The sequence below is a fragment of the Lolium perenne genome, chromosome 7 (assembly GCF_019359855.2).
Source record: "Lolium perenne isolate Kyuss_39 chromosome 7, Kyuss_2.0, whole genome shotgun sequence".
Lineage (NCBI taxonomy): Eukaryota > Viridiplantae > Streptophyta > Magnoliopsida > Poales > Poaceae > Lolium > Lolium perenne.
The window spans coordinates 264,933,787-264,950,762 of NC_067250.2; the positions used below are offsets into that span (position 1 = coordinate 264,933,787).

A 16,976-nucleotide genomic window follows, 5' to 3' on the forward strand; every position below is an offset into this window, starting at 1 on the left:
GGTATCAGAGCAGGCTCTTCCCTGACCTAGCTGCCGATCCAAAACCCGCCGCCGCCGCTCCTCCTTCGAGCCGCCGCCGCCGCCTCCTCTACATCCCGCCGTTGCCGTAGTTCTCTTCCTACGGTCACCGCGATCAAAACCCACACCAAAAACCTGCCGCCGCCGTGTGCTAACCCTAAAGCCACCGCCCCGCCCTACGACAACAAATCACGCCGCTGCTATACACCTAGCCGCCGCTGATCTCAAGAAACCCACGACCAAAAACAGCCAAAAACCCTAGCCCACTGCGCCGACGTTGCCATCTGCCGCCGCCGCCATGAGTTCGTCATCAACAACCCCCGGTCTTGCCGCCGCCCTTGGAGCCCCTCCGGCACAGCAACTTACTCGGAGCAATTTTCTGCTGTGGAAGGCCCTTGTCCTCCCCGCGTTCCGTGGTGCCAATGTGATGCCTCTCCTTGAGGGGACAGATCGCGCCCCGCCGAAGCTCGTTGAAGTCGACGACATTGACAACAAGAAGGTCACCGTGGAGAACCCGGCCTATGTCACCTGGATGGCCAAGGATCAGCAGGTTCTCCGGTTTCTCTTGAACACGCTGTCCCCGGATATCCTCTCCCATCTTCTTGGCGTTGAATCCACCGCTGAAGCTTGGACCACCATCAACGCCATGTTCAAAACTGCCTCCCGCACCAAGGCCCAACACCTGCGTGAACAGCTCAATGACACCAAGAAGCTCACCATGACTGCGGACCAGTACTACACAAAGATGAGAGGGTTTGCATCTGAACTTACTGCTCTTGGAAAGCCCATTGAGGACGATGAGTTTCTTGGCTATCTACTCCATGGTCTTGACAAGACTGAGTACAACTCTCTCATCACCACAGTCAACGGAAATCATGGCACCACCCTGGATGAATTTTATGATCAGTTGTCCTCCTATGACATGCGCAATGGCGTTGAAGAAAATGGCACTTTTGTCTCCTCTGCAAACCTGGCCCGTCGTGACCGTGAGCAACGCTCCCGTGGTCGGACCTCTCCTCAGCGTCGCTACTCTTCTCCGCGTGGCCGTAGCCCTGACCGTGGCCCTCACCGTGGCGGGGGCAGTGGAGGTGGTGGCTACCGCCACCCTAGAGATGATGACCGCTACTCTGCATGTGGTGATGATCGCGGATCTTGGCGTAGTGATGACCGCCGTGGCGATCGTGATCGCCGTGATGATAGACGCGACAAGCGTCGCGACGGGGGTGGACGCCGTGACCGCGCCCCCACTCCCTATGTTGATACTGAGTGTCAAATTTGCAAGATCCATGGTCACCCCGCCTCGGATTGTTGGTGGCGCTACTCTGATGACAAGAAAGACAAGGGAGAAAAAGGAGATAAGGGTGCACATCTTGCATCCTATGGAGTGGACACAAACTGGTATACTGATACAGTGCCAGATCATATCACCAGTGAATTGAACAAGCTCCACGTCGCCAACAAGTACAATGGACAAGATCGGGTTCGCACTGCTGAAGGTAACGGCATGCCCATTAGTCATATTGGTAATTCAATTTTGCGTACCCCTCATGGTTCCTTTGACCTTAACAACATCCTTCATGTCCCTAATGCATCCAAAAATCTTTTGTCTGTGCATAAGTTCACTCTTGATAATCATGTCTTTATTGAGTTTCACCCTTTCTTTTTCTTAATCAAGGACCTGGAAACTCGAAGAATTCTGTTTAGGGGCCCCTGCTATGGTGGTCTCTATCCCTGGTGCCTATGTTTCATGAGACCTCCAAGATTGCCTTCGCCGCAATAAAGCCATCATCCTCTACATGGCATCGTCGTTTAGGTCATCCATCTTCCTTTGTGGTTCAACAAGTTCTTAGGAAAAATAAAATAGCTTAAACCCATGAGAGTACCCCATATATTTGTGATTCTTGTCAGTTAGCTAAGAGTCATCAGTTGCCATATTCTATATCTACTAGTGTCTCCACTGCTCCTCTAGAACAGGTTTTCTCTGATGTATGGGGTCCTGCTCCTCTCTCTGTGGGCAAACATGCATACTATGTAAGCTTTATTGATGATTTTAGTAAATTTACTTGGATATATTTACTTAAGAAGCGTTCTGATGTTTATCAAGCTTTCCTCAATTACCAACAGCTTGTTGAGCGCAAGTTTGATAGGAAAATAGTTACTATGCAAACAGATTGGGGTGGTGAATATGAGAAACTGAATGGATTCTTTCAGCAAGTTGGCATTACCCATCATGTTTCCTGTCCTCACGCCCATCAACAAAATGGCTCCGCTGAAAGAAAACATCGTCATATTGTTGAAGTTGGTCTTGCTTTACTTGCCAATGCATCTATGCCTCTTAAGTTTTGGGATGAAGCTTTTCTCACTGCCACTTTTCTCATTAATTTACTCCCTAGTAAAGTTCTAAATTTTGAGACTCCCACAGAACGTCTTCTTCACATTACACCAAATTATGATGCTCTCCGAGTTTTTGGTTGTGCTTGCTGGCCAAATCTTCGCCCTTATAACAAACGCAAACTTGCTTTCCGCTCCAAGCAATGTGTCTTCCTTGGTTACAGTCCTCTTCACAAGGGTGTTAAGTGTCTAGATGTGTCAACTGGTCGCATCTACATTTCTCGTGATGTTGTCTTTGATGAAAATGTGTTCCCTTTTGCCTCACTACATCCCAATGCCGGTGCTCTTCTCAAAAAGGAACTTTTACTCCTTCCATCCAACATTGATTCATCATCATTGCATGAGGGTGCACGTAATTTTGATAACCATATGTCTCCTATTGTGCCTGTTGTTCATGTCCTACAGGATGCGGAAGGCGCTGCTGAAATTGGAGCTAAAATCAGCTCAGAACTTGAAGATGCTGATCTGCCAGAAAATGACGAAACTGGCACTGAAAACAATGCAGAGGAACATTCCCTGACGTCCTCTGATCCCGAGGACTCCGATTCCGAGGAGGATTCTCCCGCCACACCTCCGTCCTCTGCCAGCCCGCCGCCTGGCGCCTCGCCTGCAGCGCCAGAGCGGTCCCCGCCGCTGTCTCCGACAGCGTGTGGCCAACACACGCCACCGGCCAGTCCTGTCTCGCCATCTGGCGCTGCCAGCGCTGCTCCCTCTGTTTCTTCTGCCACAGAATCTGGGGCTGTCTCTGGATCTTCTGTGGCTGCAGCCAGGGGGGAGATTATTATTGCTGCACCACCTGCTGAACCACGCACTCGTCTTCAGAAAGGTATAAGAAATCCCAAAAAGTATACTGATGGAACTGTTAGATATGGCATGTTGTCCTCTACAGGTGAGCCATGCACTCTTGTGGAAGCTCTCAATGATCCCAATTGGCGACAAGCAATGCAAGATGAATATGATGCTTTGATTGACAACAAGACCTGGCACCTTGTTCCTCCAAGTAAAAGCAGAAATTTAATTGATTGCAAATGGGTGTATCGTATCAAGAAAAAGGCAGATGGTACTATTGATAGGTATAAGGCACGTCTTGTTGCAAAAGGTTTCAAACAGAGGTATGGCATTGATTATGAAGATACTTTCATCCCTGTAGTCAAAATTGCTACTATCAGAATTGTTCTGTCTATATCTGTTTCTCGTGGATGGAGTCTACGGCAGCTAGATGTCAAGAACGCGTTTCTTCATGGTGTTCTGGAAGAGGAAGTTTATATGAAACAACCTCCAGGTTTTGAAAGTTCTTCTGTACCACACTACATATGCAAACTTGATAAGGCTCTTTATGGGTTGAAGCAAGCACCTCGAGCATGGTATTCAAGACTCAGTTCTAAGTTGTGTGCTCTTGGGTTTGTTCCCTCAAAGACTGATACTTCATTGTTTCTTTATAACAAGTCAGGTATCATCATCTACATGCTTATTTATGTTGATGACATCATAGTAACAAGCTCCTCAGATCGTGCTATTACTTGTTTGCTTCGAGATTTAAATGAGAATTTTGCTATCAAGGACTTAGGTGATCTACACTATTTTCTTGGTATTGAAGTAAACCGAACTCCTAATGGTTTGATTTTGACACAAGAAAAATATGCACGTGACTTAGTTGCAAAAGTGGGAATGAATGGATGCAAGGCTACACCTACACCTCTGTCCTCTACAGAACAACTGTCTCTTTATGATGGTACACCTCTAGGCCCTGAAGATAGTACACAATATAGAAGTATTGTTGGAGCTCTGCAATATTTGACTCTGACACGGCCGGATTTGGCCTTCTCTGTTAACAAAGTATGTCAGTTCCTTCATGCTCCAACTACAGATCATTGGACAGCAGTCAAGCGTATACTTAGATATGTGTTTGATACATTGAAAGTTGGAATTACATTTGCAAGGTCTTCTTCCACATTTCTCAGTGCTTTTTCAGATGTAGATTGGGCAGGTTCTCTTGATGATAGGAGATCCACAGGAGGGTTTGCTATATTTGTTGGGCCAAACTTAGTTTCTTGGAGTGCCAGAAAACAAGACACTGTGTCTAGATCAAGTACTGAAGCTGAATATAAGGCACTGGCCAATGCCACTGCTGAGTTAATTTGGGTGGAAGCTCTTCTTGCTGAACTTGGTGTTAAGTTAAGGGAAAAGCCATGCCCTTGGTGTGACAACTTAGGTGCTACCTATTTGTCTGTAAATCCAGTGTTTCATGTTAGAACCAAACACATTGAGATTGATTTTCATTTTATAAGAGAAAGAGTTGCTAAAAATCTTCTAGGTATTAGGTTTATCTCTAGTAAGGATCAGGTTGCTGATGGCTTCACAAAAGCTCTCCCTGTAAAGAGGTTAGATGAGTTTAAGCGTAATCTCAACCTTTCAAAAGGTTTAGATTAAGGGGGAGTGTTAGATGTTAGTTGTGTATACCGTATGATTTGTATACGGATAACCTATCATGTACTATACGGCTTTTGTGCCCTACTATATAACATGCAACCGTACCCAGCTCCACGGTACGTTCCGCCAAACTACAATCAACAATCTTGTTTTCATACATATCACAAATACTCATAAATGTGCTCTTCTTTTCGAAGGACATCATTCAAAACCCAGGTACAAAGCCACGGAAGATCAGAATCAGATCTGATGTGGTCATCATCTCTTTCATGTTTTATGCATCTATATTCTCTGAGCTTCACCATACCAACATGTAAATCTCCATGGATCATTATCCTCATCAATAATTATATCGATATGATAACATGAGTACTTGGTAACATTAAAATTTTATGAACTATTCCAAAAAAACACACATACCACCATTCCTAGATCACTACTCACTACATATCCATTATCATAACCTAAAGTGTGATCTAAAGATTCCGAGTGTGTCTTGTGAACCTGGGTTTCAAGAATACAAAAATAGCCGGGGCAAACCTATGTGTCACACATCTCACTCGGTGTTGCGGCGTTGTCTCTGCGATGATAAGCTCAAGGTACTCATTTCTCCCGGCGGTACTCTATCTCTTCAGTGTTTTGGGTGGCATAGCACAAAAAGATACCTTTTTCATTCTTCTGTGGGCCAATTTTTCTGTGTTTTTAGTGTTTTGGGCTGAGCTGGGTGGGGCACATCATAGTTTACCCACAACAGAGCTCCGCCACTACTATTATGTGTGGGATATGCATAAATCACATAAGACATGGCTCTGAACATGCAAAAAAAACTCGATTTTAGTCTTCACATTTATCTTCTTTTTTTCCTGTATGTCACACATGTAAAGATAATTTGATGAAACTTTAAATGCACATACTAAACATCTATATGCACTTGTATATATTTTCAGAATAATTTTATGTGTAAAAACATAGTTTCTAGATTTTTTAAAAGTTGATTCTCGGCCGAGCTCCATTTTAAGTTTTCGTGACTAAAGTGGCTTGGAATGAAAGGAAAGAAAAAAAAAAAGCAATCAAAATGTGACCAACTTAGCGAGTACAATAGTATGACAAGAAAATTAAAAGCAAAAAAAAAAAAAATGACGCTGAAGACTGAAGCCATATTAACCTAGTGAAGTCAAAACCAAGTGCAGTCACCGAGGGACATCTTCGCTCCAAGATAACACCTTTGGGCAGGAGATGCTGTGTGTACATCGACATTATTGGCCATGCCAGATAGTGAAGATCAGACCAAGAGTTTCCACTCTAGTGAGTAGAACAAATGCATGAGACGACGTGGTACTTCATTGTCATGGGGGCTCGGTCCCAAATTTAGAGCAACGATTTAAGGATGGAGATGACATATGTATCTCATTGCAATTAAATCATGAGGAAAACTAATAAGTTGGCACAATGGAGGAGAGGCCCATGGCCACCTTTATGAGCCTCCAAAAAACAAGAGAGGTCAGAGCATGCTTAAGTGGAATCTAGGTTTTTTTTTTCCAAGGGCGCATGCAGGTGGTTACGAACTAGGTTTGCCGTTGGAAATTATTTATTTGTAATATATTACTATCATGATGGCTTATCTGGAAAAAAAGTTGCCTTTGTCACTACAGGAATCGGCGCGTACGCCGACGGCCGGCTGCCCTCGGCGTAGGCTACGCCGACGACAACCCTCGGCGTACGTCGTCGGCGTACAGGTCCCTTGGCACAGTTGTGCCCACCGTCGACGTAGGCCTGGCCGTTAGCGTACGCCACCTACGCCGAGGACCGTGTTCGCCGTCGGCGTACTCACCGTCGGCGTACGCTCGCCGGCGTGCCGTCGCCGTTAACGGCGCTGCCTATACGCCGAGGGCATCCCCCCTCGGCATAGGTCGACGCGACGACGACGTGGCGGCCCGTGGCGCGCCGTAGCATGGACGGGGGTGACATGTGAGGAGATGCGATCTCTTTCCTTTCCCGGTTTCTCCATCGCCACCGCAAGATGACACCAAGGGGCAAAACGAAGGTTAAATTGTTAGTATAACAGTTCAAACTATCAACAAGATATGAAATTAAATTATATCATTCATTTTTTTTGTTAAATTGTGCACAAAGAAATTCGAAAAGAAAAGTGACATATACTTTGTGTGAAGTGAAATGTATTTCCATTTTATTTAGTCATGCTTGCGTGGGAAGTGCGGGCCACACAGGGCGCAAAAAAAAAAAAAACACTCGTTCTTATCAAGAAGGAAGTAGTAGTAGTTTAGTATATTGGTCCTTTTCTACGAAACTCAGTGTCATGTGTGAGATCAATGATGTAGACCTGAACCTCTATCTTGGTGAAACAATCAGGGAAAAACTATTAGAGTTTATTTGGAACATCGGCCAGACATACACAACCGTGTTGGGGTTGCTTTTATGGATACGATTATATGTTGTGCTAGAGTTTCATTTTAACATATTGTAGGAGTTTATCTCCTCCAATTGTATATTCTTGCAAGGAAAATGAAATGGCTCTTGTTTCGGGAACTCAAACGGAAGATGAGCTCCATGTAGCTCTTTATTTTGAAAAGTTCAAAAAGCACATTTAAAAAAATTTAATAACCTAAAAGTTCTGCAGGTATTTAATGTTATAAATATACTATAAGCATGAAAGATCTCAATGCAAAATATTACTCCGTATGTATTGTAGGGATCTGAGAATAGTGAACAATACACATTTTCAAAACTCCAACATCTGTCGGATTTTATCATTTTTGTGGCCTGAAATATGAAGAATTTTGCACTGCGATTTTTTACGATACATATCATTAAATTAAATACCTGCAAAGAGTATGTTAGCCTTTTCCCTCACGCGTGTGTAGAAGTTTTTCCAGGGTGTGCAAGGCTGCAAACATGGGGTAAACGGATGCATAATCAGCGCAGCTTTCTTTCATGATTTTTTTTTTTTTTTGAGGGGAAGCTTTCTTTCATGTGATAGCGTTTTGAGAGTTTTGTGGCTTCTGGCTGAACGGTTCTGCGACGGACAAGTTAGGCATCGAAAAGACGAGCACACTCTTCTTCGTCAAGAAAAAGACGGATCAATTATTCCACGCCGCCGAGGGATCGAGAATTGCCAGCAACAGAACAAACCGAAGATGATCGCTGTCTATCTTCGTGACGTCCAAGCTAGTCCAGTATAGGTCAGAGGCGGATGGGGAGAACAAAAGCGAAGAAAAAGAAAAAGGAGAGGAAATGGGAGCATCGATCATCACTCAGCCACTCAGGATAAATGGTTAAGGAAGGGACAGGTTACATGGTATATTTTTCCAGTTTTGGCCTCACGTGTCATATACAGTAGAGATTCTTTTTGCCCTTAATATCTCTCCTCTCGGAAGAAATGGAGAGTTAGAGATTCCCAGTTTGTGTGTGTGGAAAATCTATCTTTTATCGCCAGGTGCACACTCGGCGCGTACACTGGTTGACCATTTCCGGTTATCTCGTTATTTTTGATAATATGCGGTTTTATTAATGCATGAGGATGACGCAAATTAGTAAATCTATTCATCTTTGTAACTTTTCTTGCTAGTAATTTGAACCATGGATTTTTTTTCTTCCTGAAACCTGCAAAAAATTGAATGATCGATGTGAAACTTGTGCGTTCCAAACGAGAGTGTGTAGCTGAACTTTTGCAAAGTCCAAATAAACACATCTTGTAAGATTATGTAATGCTTTGTGCACAAGATTGTTGTTGAACTGTCCATGCTTATTTCATTACAAAGGCTGTTATTTTCTTTCTCAGGAGTTTACAAATAACTTTATTGTGACATGATCTTTTATAACTTCGGATGACTATTTTCTGGTAAAATATAAATCCATTTATATATTTTTATTTCTAGATATCTTGCTAACTTATCATGCACGCATTGAAGATGACTTATTTAACTCTTTACATGCCAATAATTTTGAACTTTGCAAACTAATGGTATCAATAATGCAAATATGACGACAATCCTTCCAAACAATGGAAATACGACCATACGTCACTTCTTGTTGTAGGCGAATAGAAAAATCCGGCATCAATTATTGTACTAAAAAGAAGTTTAATATAATGTTTAAAAAGTGTCCCACGACAATTCTAGGCATATATGTGTATAATTGAGTCGTATGAGTGGTTGCGTATCCACTCTCTTAATGTATGTAGAGCGCAAATATGTTAGTGAAGAAATATGAGAAGTCAATGAATATGTGTATGTCCCAAGGAAAACTATATCTCGCGGAAAATTAACACGGCGAGAAAATGTATAGCAAAATTGATTCCTTCATTTTGAGGCAATCAACTAGATTACTGTTAAGATATCCAAGGTGGAGTATGTGGTCATGTATATTTATAGACCTTTCTTTCTTGAAGGACAGGGTTTTATCAAGTACTTTATGTGTGTACAGTTATTGACTGCTTGCAAGAAATAGCGATCAGCATCATCCACCCAACTTGACCATGACTTGGTGCTCAAGATGCCCGATTGTTATGGTTGCGATAATAATTCGGGAGGGATAATACAAACACAATAGAGTAAATAAAGAAATAAATACATGACTTCTTGTTGTAGAGAAATAAAAACAAATACTCCATCAAGTATTGACCTATGAAAGATGATTTGATATAATAGTTTTAATAAGTATCGCACCATGTGAGAGTATTTTCATATCAACTACTTTTACATACCTAGAGCAGAGCACATGTCCGCGAAGAGATGTGAAAAGTTAATAACTATGTGTATGTCGCAAACAAGATATATTAATATCTAAATGTATATAAGGGGAATAGCCAGAGTGACAAAATATATTTACAATTGCGAGATAACAAAGTCAATTGCTTTGTTTGAAATGGGGGTGGCCATGTCTACCGCGGTAGCTTAAAGTTAACGTACCAAATATGAGAGAACATAATACTTGAAGGATATAGGCTATATGAAGCATGATTATGCATGTACAATTGTTGAGTGGTTACTAGAAATAGCCATAGGCACCATCCATCCAACTTGACCATGACTTGGCGCTCAAGATGCCCGATTGCTATTGTTGCGGTAATAAATTCAGAGGGATCACGTAAATCAATTGGACACAAAATACAAACAAAAGGCAAGAAGATGGCAAAAAAATAGAAAAAAAAATCACACACCATCGTCATCAAGCATCAAAGTCCTTATCAGGCATGGTGTCCATCTTCCAGAAAGTAGAGTCCCCATCGGACGACCCATATTGCTGAGCGTGGGAATCCGTTTCCCTCTTCTTTTTCTCCGCCATATCCTCCATGCCATCTCCCTTTCGCCGCTCGCATCTCGCAAAATCCTTATATTACAAAATGAACCCTCGTGCAGTTTCTAGATGTACTAGACTCCATCCACTTTTTCTCTCATATGAAAGCAAAATATCATTGTGTTTTTAAATAAAAACAAACATAATTGTGTGACAATCATATCGTACGCTTAATGGTGGCACTAGTAAAGTGCACCCGATCTTGTCTATGAATATCTCAGGGAGAATATGTCATTCATGCATGGAACCTAACCGGTGGAGAATAGGGCAATTACGTCAAAGGATGGGCGCGGGAGCAGAAAAGACGATATCTTTTTGGGAGCTTTAGCCATCGCAGGAAAGAGCCGTCGACACGTCTCCGGCCGATCGATGGATGCAAACCAAACCGCCTTACATCGGCTTCCACCGTTCCATTTCGTTTTTTCTTTCTTTCGTTGTCAGGGAGAAGAGGGAAAGCGAAGCATCGATATATATCTGTCCATATAAACATCATATACATATACACACATATGTTTTTTTCCCTTTCCTGTGATATACACGATCACACGATACCCGGCTAAGTTTCTTGGATTTCCAGAAGGCCCGAGCAAAGCGGATTGAATCCCCTCCTCAAACCTCGTCTCGCCTCGCTCCCTCCGTCCGCCGTCATCTCCAGGCTACCGATCCATCCGAGTCGTCTTCCTCAGCTAGCTCTGCCCGCCGAGCAGGTAACGATCGATTTCGTTGGTGCTGTTAGTATCCGTCCGGGGCCCCTCGGTCTCCGGACATCACATCACATCACACATCGTCGTGTTTACTTTAATCTCCGCCCTGCTCCTGCATTCATCTCCCGTCCTGTTTACTTTAATCAGCGGCTAGCAAGAAACCAAATTGATTGATTCTTCCTTGTGTTCTTGGTTTAGCTGCTCGTGCAATCCGAAGGCGTCGACCCTGGAAGAAGATTGTAGCATGGTATAGTTCTCTTCTTGGAAGATTAATCTGTAACTTAGTTTGTAGCTATATATGTAGAGAGACAGAGTTGCATTTTGTTCTTGGATGATTGCAGTAGTTAATTGGATCGTGTGCTTGTTCATGGAGATGCGATGCAGGTGATGGTGAGCGTGCAGAGCCCCGGCGCGATGGTGCGGTCGGAGGAGGACCTTGGCCCGCCATGGCTGCGGCCGCTGCTGGGCACGAGCTTCTTCGTTCCGTGCCCCGCTCACCCGGACCTGAGCAAGAACGAGTGCAACCTCTTCTGCCTCGACTGCGCCGACGCCGCCGGCGCGCTCTGCTCCTACTGCGTGCCGGGGCACCGGGACCACCACGTCGTCCAGGTACACTGCTGAATCCCATCCAGTCAATCTGTCTGTAATATAAGCCGTGCGGCTTTCTGACCGGCGGCGCGGCGCGGCGCGGTGGTGCAGATACGGAGGTCGTCGTACCACAACGTGATCCGGGTGTCGGAGGTGGGGAAGCTGATCGACATCGCGCACGTGCAGACGTACGTGATCAACAGCGCCAAGATCGTCTTCCTCAACGGCAGGCCGCAGGCCAGACCGGGCAAGGGCGTCACCAACACCTGCGAGATTTGCTGCCGGAGCCTGCCGGACTCCTTCCGCTTCTGCTCCCTCGGATGCAAGGTACTGGTTGACTATCTTCCTCCTCATGTCTATCTTCTTGTTTCTTGCGAGCTAGTTCCAAGTCCAAATAGCTAGCTGCTAGCTAATACTTCCCCTCTTTGTTTCTCTCTCTGAAAATAATTCTTTACGACCCGATCCAGCTCTCTTCTCTCTCTCTCTGGATTTTGTCTCGGGCATGGTTGATGTGGGATCAGCGACCACCTGAGTGCAATGCAATGCAGTGTTCTTCTCCTATGGGCATCTGGCCATGGATGTGCGGTGCAGAGGCGGTGGCGCCGCTCGCGCGCACGCGTGTGTCCAGTGTCCACGGCTCCACGCCACGCGAGGAGGGAGAAGAAAGCAGCCGTATCCTATTGCGGAAAGCGGCGTTTGTCAGTGGAGAGAGGAATTTGTGGCAGCAGCAACTCGCGAATAACTTAACATTCTTCAGAGAATCGATTGGTGTGCGTGCTTTCCATCTACCTGGATTGGCCACCGCTTGCTAACTGCATTGGCCGGCAGGCACTAACTAACTTGCACTGCATAAACAAACACCATACATAGACAGTGCAATGCGACCACACAGAATGCAGCCTAACACTGTCAGGGAAACTCTTGGGTTGATGAATCAGCGGGGTGTACGTGTGCAAGAATAGGAGCTTTGCCTTGTAGAGGATATAGAGTAAACTCTGATGGATGTCCTTGGCGAACAGGGACCTAGCTACATATATCTGTACCAGAGCGACTTAATTCTGGGATTAGCATGGGCCACATTCGCACCAACCAACTACCTCAAACACTTTTTGTTCTTTCCTGGAACTATTAAAAGTGCTTGATGGAGAAATTCAGACCCTCTCTAGTGTCTGCTCTCTACTCCAAGCATAGCCAGTCATGCGCTGTGAACGACACGTCCTCAGGTTCAGTATAACTGCCTCGCCAGATTAAGCTTGCACGGTAAGGCTAATTATTCGGTCTTTCTTTTCCTCTAATCTTGTACTGCACACTTGTGATCGACATTCATTCCTTTCCGGTTATTGCACTTTTGAACTTTGGAGTGCTTTGCCGTTAAATTCGCCTAAAAATGGGTCTCCTTATCTTTCTCTTGTTCTATGCATGGTGCGCGTCCATTTCCATCGATCTGTGCTGCTGTAAATAGAGGTTATGCATGCATGGGTGATATATAGTCAGAAAAGGGATATAATGTTTGGTTCACTAAAACATAACCTGAGACTGCCTGTTCAGTTTTAGCCATGTCTGGTTATCTATCAAGCTGTGTGCATCACACTGTATATATGCAGAAGTCCCTAGGAGTTCTATTCCATTATTTTAAAACAATGTTTCCTAACCTACATGCAACGAGCCAGAGATTAAAAAAAAAACCTTTACTGTAAGTTGTAAGCTAAACTGTACCCATTAGATTGCACTTTCAATGAGCATTAGTATATGAGCATTGCCCGGCCGTAGGAGTTGGGGCTAAGGTATTACTCTAGGTGGAGGCTGCTTTCAGGGAGTAGGTAGAGTTGAGACATCAGCTTGGGATCTTTCAGCCATAATAGACTTGCTTTTGTTTGCTCTTTCAGAGATGAATGCATTATTTATCCAGTTAAACCCGGCCCCTTTTCCCTCAGAAAAGAGGGGTATGCGTTATCCAGATAAAGTTGACTTCTCCGAGGTGATGTTCTACCGAATCATGCACTCGTCATTTGCATGTCTGGCTTGGTTATATTTAGCCATGGACATGCATAGTGTTTGTTGCAAATTTAGGGGTCCTTAATTTGCAAGATTTCCATAACTAGGGGATTGTGAGAAAAGATTGATACCTCTTTGGATCAGATACCGTTCATGTTTGTCTGAGTAGAGATAGCAGCATCTTTCTTAGGAAGTTGGCACACTTTTCTTGTAACTAGGGAGTGAGTTGCGATTGCCTACTTTCTGATCACTTTGTGTTGTGAAATCCATGCAAAATTCTCTCCTTTGAAACATGCATTCCATATAGACCATGCTTACTGAAGTTCATCTCATTGTAATTGCTACGGATCTTAATTTTTCCCGTCTAACTTTGAGGGAGTCACCATAGGCAGGTAAGGGAACTACATTTGCAAACTATATAAATTATAGAAAAGCTGATAGGTATCAATGAGACAACAGGATGATGTACCCTTCTGGGTTTCATCAAGTGCAACGACGACAGATGGATAACAATGTGCAGCATCATGAAGTTTTTTCAGACGTCTTCGTCAGCTCAGTTCACGGTTTCCTTTGAAAGCTACGCTTGTGGCCATGGAAAATTCAAAACTCTGTCGTGTACATTTGGACTACATTAATAAGTGACACGATTTTACTTGTAGTCATTTCACTGATGTGTGCTTGTTCCTGGCGTCTGATGTGATTTTCAGCTCGGGGGGATGCAGTGGGACCCGACGCTTACATTTGCCATTCGGCCTAAGCGTGGCCAGGACTCCGGAGGTGACGGCTATGGCTCTGACGATGACTCATTTAGCCCCAGGAAGCTCCGGAGGGCTGGGTTCGAGCATGGCCGGTTTGACAGGGGGATCCGGTGGTCTGATGACGAGGGTAGCAAGTCCAACAATGGGCCGATGACGCCAACGACACCGCCGAACCGGTGCCGGCCGTCCAGGAGGAAGGGTATCCCCCACCGTGCCCCATTTTACGGTTAGACTCCAGTGAAACCATTCAGTCTTCGCTCCACATCCACCCAAAGTGATGAACGTACCACTACTAGTAAGTAGTGATACAATGTGTGATGTGTCAGTCGGGCCTGAGTGGTGAAGTGATCCAGTTAGTAAGTCACTAGCTAGATATTAGCTAGCATGGTATATATATACTTGTATATATATAGATAAATACATACATGCACAATAATGTAGGTGATGTATGTGTGTAAATACGGATATATTGACAAAGGTTGCCGAATCGCATAAGGCCAAGGCCATGGCCTTGGGTGATGGCCAGTTCCATGTAGAAAAATAAGGTGAAGAAGAAAGGGGTCATGAAACACAGACTAGAAGCATAGGTAGGTTTCTTAGTTCGAGTAAGGTCGAGAACTCGAGATTGATATGTGAAAAGTAATAATCATCATGTATTTGTCTCGGCTGTAGTACTTGGTTTGGCTGTCTGGCCCCACCCAATGTGTTTATTAGCGTTGCGGTGTGTAGTTAATTTCTAGTTTCAATCTGCATGCAAGAAAATAATTTGTATTGACAGTGTATTGTTACTGGGGAAAGAAAGAAAATGACTTATGCCTCAAGAATGTGTTTGTATAACTAACTTATATTGAATGTTTTGCGCCTCGACTATGCAGATATGTTCGAGTAATATCCTGACTCTAATATCTGTAACTTTCTTCTCCGACTGTACTGCATGTTGTTTGCTTCAGAAGTTCTGAATTTTAGGGTAGTCACTTCACCCTGCCTAGAACTTCCTTTTCATTGAAGTCCACTTTCTCCAAGTGGAGATTTTTGGCTCCCAGGCTCTACTTTAAAAATCGAAAATAAGTTTACGAGATTCATAAAAAATAAAAAAAATAGATAGCTAATGATCTATTCCACAAACACGCAAAATATCAATTTCACATACTTTGTATTCTGAGCTACACTAAAATGATAAAAGTGTGGATCTCAGTGTGCATATTTTTCAAATCCTCGAATTTTATAATTTTTCATTTTTTTGTAGCCTACAATACGAAGAATTTGACATTCCAATTTTGCAGGCATGTAGGATACATCATTGACTATGTCCAGAAAAAAATCAGATTTTTTTGAAACTTATAAATTTGGTATTTAATTTGTTTGAATGAAGGGATAAATGGAACTCAGGACCCAAAGACACTTTCCGGCTTTTTCCCTCCTAAGTAACATATCAGACTATTTAACGGAACAAAAAAAATTACTAAATGAGGTAAAAGCGGGTTTGGAGTTTCGGATGGAGTCTTCACTATGTGAGGTTATGTGTCGGAATTCACAGCTAATAAGAGGTAAAAGACTGATTTCACTCCTTTTTTTTTGTTAAATGTTCCTGCAAAAAAAAACAACTTCAATGGACACTTCCAATTTATCTTAGAAGAAATTCCAGTTTTGGTCCTTGAATTCTAGTGAATGTTTACTTTTGGTCCTAGAACTTCTGTCTGGTTCAAAATGAACCTTGAACTCTCAGAATCATTCACTTTTAGTCCTTACTCCGATTGAGCTAGGCAAATATCTGCCATAGGTGCCCAAAAACTTAAGGTAACGGTGCAAGGGTAGAGAGACGGGACGATGTTGATAAGCAAACAAGGAGACCTTTGTGGCGCAACGCTTCACGTGAATTAGAAGGAAGAGAAATCAAGCGAGAGACTGGTTCAAGGATCCAAGGGTTTCGTTGTTTTTTTTGCATTGTGACGTTTGGTTTAACATCTCAGCTAGTTTGGGCTTGGTCTAGTTCTAAACCAATTTGGTTGGTTCCCTATTTTTTCTTTCCACTGCTCAACTCAACTCAAAGGGATGAAAAATGAACTATTATGAGAGTTCAAGGTTCATTCTAGACTAAAATTTCCCCCTCTCATCTCCTCTCCTCTCCCCCTCTCTTTTCTCTTCGCCCAGTTGAGAGCAAGGTTTTTTTTCTCGGTAACAAATTTTTACCGGAGGGCACCGGAAAATACGGTTACCGCGAAATCTCGGATTTTTCTCGTACGAGATTTTTCAAACAAATTTTGAATTCAAATTTTTTTGGCATCAAACAATTAAATTTTTAGCATTAATTTACCGTGCGTCCCATGCAACGCAGCGGTAGGGCGAATCACATCTATGCCTAGTATTGTTAATTTTTACGCAAAACTCAAGTTAACTAGATAAAAATAGACAATTCCGCATGTTTGAATACTCGAACTTGCGACCTCACGAAGCTTAGACAACACCAAACCACCAAGCCACACTTGGTTTTTTGATAACTGTAACATACGTGCCTATTTCAATCAATACAGTAAGTTATATTCAAATGTAGCCGATTTTTTTTGGCCGGTATCACTTTTCTCGGTGGGTAGCGGTATATCCGGTTTTCGCCGAGATTTCGGAAATTCCGGCCGAGAAAAAAAACCCTGGTTGAGAGTCGCCTGTAGGGCGGCCCCGGCCCGCTCCTCTCTCTTTTCCGACGGCGTTGCCGGCCGGCGACGAGGTGGATGCGCGGTGCGGGCTGTACATAGTAGCAATAGGCTTAGGTTTAGATCTA

At 43.6% G+C, this 16,976-nt stretch overlaps 2 protein-coding genes across 3 annotated transcripts; both read left to right on the forward strand.

Annotated features, from left to right (window-relative positions):
- The first annotated feature begins 316 nt into the window (after positions 1-316).
- LOC139833930 (uncharacterized) lies at positions 317-4,839 on the forward strand. Its single transcript, XM_071824304.1, has 4 exons — positions 317-1,498; positions 2,143-2,232; positions 2,815-3,298; positions 3,860-4,839. Exons 1-4 carry the CDS (start codon positions 317-319, stop codon positions 4,837-4,839), a joined length of 2,736 nt encoding a protein of 911 aa, XP_071680405.1.
- A 5,763-nt stretch (positions 4,840-10,602) lies between these two features.
- Positions 10,603-15,024, forward strand: LOC127312712 (protein RGF1 INDUCIBLE TRANSCRIPTION FACTOR 1). Of its 2 annotated transcripts, none has more exons than XM_051343251.2 (5): positions 10,603-10,862; positions 11,058-11,106; positions 11,233-11,468; positions 11,559-11,774; positions 14,150-15,024. In XM_051343251.2, exons 3-5 carry the CDS (start codon positions 11,238-11,240, stop codon positions 14,429-14,431), a joined length of 729 nt encoding a protein of 242 aa, XP_051199211.1. In that variant the 5' UTR covers positions 10,603-10,862; positions 11,058-11,106; positions 11,233-11,237; the 3' UTR covers positions 14,432-15,024. The 2 variants fall into 2 exon arrangements, with proteins under 2 accessions (XP_051199211.1, XP_051199212.1); XM_051343252.2 differs by having other exon boundaries at positions 10,606-10,862; positions 11,244-11,468.
- The last annotated feature ends 1,952 nt before the right edge of the window (positions 15,025-16,976 follow it).